The sequence below is a fragment of the Aptenodytes forsteri genome, unplaced genomic scaffold, assembly GCF_000699145.1.
Source record: "Aptenodytes forsteri isolate BGI_AS27 unplaced genomic scaffold, ASM69914v1 Scaffold276, whole genome shotgun sequence".
In the NCBI taxonomy this organism is placed as follows: Eukaryota; Metazoa; Chordata; class Aves; order Sphenisciformes; family Spheniscidae; genus Aptenodytes; species Aptenodytes forsteri.
In genome coordinates this window covers 648,771-651,099 of record NW_008795479.1, presented here as the reverse complement: position 1 = coordinate 651,099, position 2,329 = coordinate 648,771, and the positions used below count along the sequence as shown (strand labels likewise).

At 67.6% G+C, this 2,329-nt stretch overlaps 1 protein-coding gene across 1 annotated transcript in view; it reads right to left on the bottom strand.

Moving 5' to 3' along the window:
* ATP1A2 (ATPase Na+/K+ transporting subunit alpha 2) overlaps positions 1 to 1,056 on the bottom strand; it is a 36,270-nt gene extending 35,214 nt beyond the window's left edge. The window contains exon 1 of the mRNA XM_019472576.1: positions 1,051 to 1,056. Coding sequence (XP_019328121.1) covers positions 1,051 to 1,052 — 2 coding nt within the window. The 5' untranslated portion in view covers positions 1,053 to 1,056. The remainder of the gene's footprint in view (positions 1 to 1,050) is intronic.
* Between the last annotated feature and the right edge of the window lie 1,273 nt (positions 1,057 to 2,329).

Genomic DNA, 2,329 nt, shown 5'->3' with positions numbered 1-2,329 from the left:
GCCGTGGGGGGGGGGTCTCATCCCCCCCATTCCCAGTTGCCACCAGCACCGGGGAGCCCAGCGCCCCAGTTTCAGGGTGGGGGGATGCCGCTGGCGGGGAGCCCAGCCACAGCTGGCACCATGCGGGCGTGGGAACGGTGCCCGGGCTGGTGGTGCCAGCGGGACGCGGCGAGGGGGGACATATCCCCGTGTCCCCCCCATCCCACACCGGAACCCCCAGGCGGGGCTGGACCCCTGCATTCACCTCCAGCGTCAAGCATCCCCGGGGGGAAACCGAGGCACAGGGGTGAGGGGGGTTAATGGGTAACTGGCCCGGCCGCGGCGGCAGCGGCTCTGCCCGCAGGCAACGTCCCCGCGCCGGCAACAAGTGCCGGCTTGTCACAACCCATGTCCAGGCACGGGAGCCTGGCCAGGGGGCACAGGGGCACGCGGCCCCTGACGGGGGCTTTATGGGATGCAGTGACCCCAAAAACGGGGGGAGGGGGACAGAGACCCCAAAGAGGGGTGTGGAGACCCCCCAGAAGGGGTGCAGGGGACCCTGGGGTGTGCAGAGATCCCCCAAACCAGGGCGTGGGGACTCCAAAGAGGGGTGCAGGGACCCTGCAGGGGTGGAAACCCCCCGAAGAGGGGTGCTTGGACCCCAAACAGAGTGCAGGGACCCCAAAGAGGGGTGCTTGGATCCCAGAGAGGGGTGCAGGGACCCCAAAGAGGAGGGCAAAGGGACGCCAGAGGAGCAGAAGGACTTTGGGGAGTGCAGGGACCCTGAGGGGCTGCAAGGACCGCTGTGTCCCCCCGAGGACATGGCTGGGGATGTGCCGGTGCCTGTTGCTGCCCAGCGTGGGTAGAGCTCTGGGGACGTGCGGTGGCTCTGGGGACGTGGCGGTTCTGGGGACGTGGTGGCTCCAGGGACGCGTGGTGGCTCCAGGGACGCGTGGTGCCTCTGGGGACACGTGGTGCCTCTGGGGACCCCCAGCAGCTCAGCTGGGCTGGGCTGGGTCTGTGTCCCCGGTGCCACCGTCCCCTCCGCAGGGCCTTTCGCCGGGAGGGGACATGGCGCAGCCGGGACGGTGGCAGTGCCACCTGCATCCCCCGGCTTTGGCAAGCGCAGGGACACCGGGCTCCAAGGAGACCCCCCATGGTGCCACCGTGTACCCGGTGTCCCCGGCATCCCCGGCACGCTGCCCTGCCGCATCCGTGGCGGAAACCGCGGCAGGGCCAAACGCTGGCGTGGGCTGAAAGGCCTTTTCTGTGCCGCCGGCGGCCGGGGCTGGCAGGGGACAGGGACAGGGACGGGGACGGAAACGTGCCTGGCGCCGCCACCAGCCGTTTGTCCCCGTCACCTCCTCTTCATCCGCCTTCCTCTTCCTCCTGCCCAGCCAGGTCGCCTGGGTCCCCTCCACGGGACGGGGAGGGCACGGGGGGAGACGCCAGGGGACAGGGGTGGGTTCGTAGAGGGACAGACACACAGATGGACAGACAGGCGGGTGGGCGAGTACGTAAACGGATGGATGGATGCATGGACGGACAAGCGTATGGATGCGCCTCTACAGGGATGGATGGACGGACGGACAGGTGAGAGCTCCCGTGGATGGAAGGATGGACAGAGGGATGGCTGGACAGACGGACGCATACAGGGATGGACAGACAGGTGCACGGATCCGTGCATACATGGTCTCTACAGGGATGGATGGACGGACGGACAGGGGAGAGCTCCGGTGGATGGAAGGATGGACAGAGGGATGGCTGGACAGACGGACGCATACAGGGATGGACAGACAGGTGCACGGATCCGTGCATACATGGTTGGATGGACAGATGGGTGGATGGATGGATGATGGATGGATAAAGGGGTCGATGGATAGACAGACGGACGGCTGGCCGGGGAGGAGTGATGGACGGGCAGGTGGATCGAGTCTGGAGGGACGGACGGACAGCGGGTGGACGAGCAGAGGAATGGAAAGACGATGGATGCACGGGGAGACAGGAGGACAGACGGACATGTGGGTGGGTGGGTCGATCGATGGAAGAGGGACAGACGTCCGGATGGCTGGTTGAAGGCTGGATGGACGGATGGACGAAGGCTACAGGAGGGGTGGGAGCGACAGCAGCCCCCGTCACTGAGGTGCCACGAGTCCGTCAGGTCTCTGCGGCCGGGCCAGGGTCCCCTACGTGCCCCGTGTCCCCACGCTGCCTGGGGACAGTGTGGGGGGCTCAGTGTGAGCCCCTCCGACGTGAGATGAATCCTCCCGGCCTCAGCCCCTGCCTGCCACCTCGGTGGGAGGGAGCACGGCCGGTGGGAGCACTGAGGAGGGGTGGAAAGGGGGGGGGG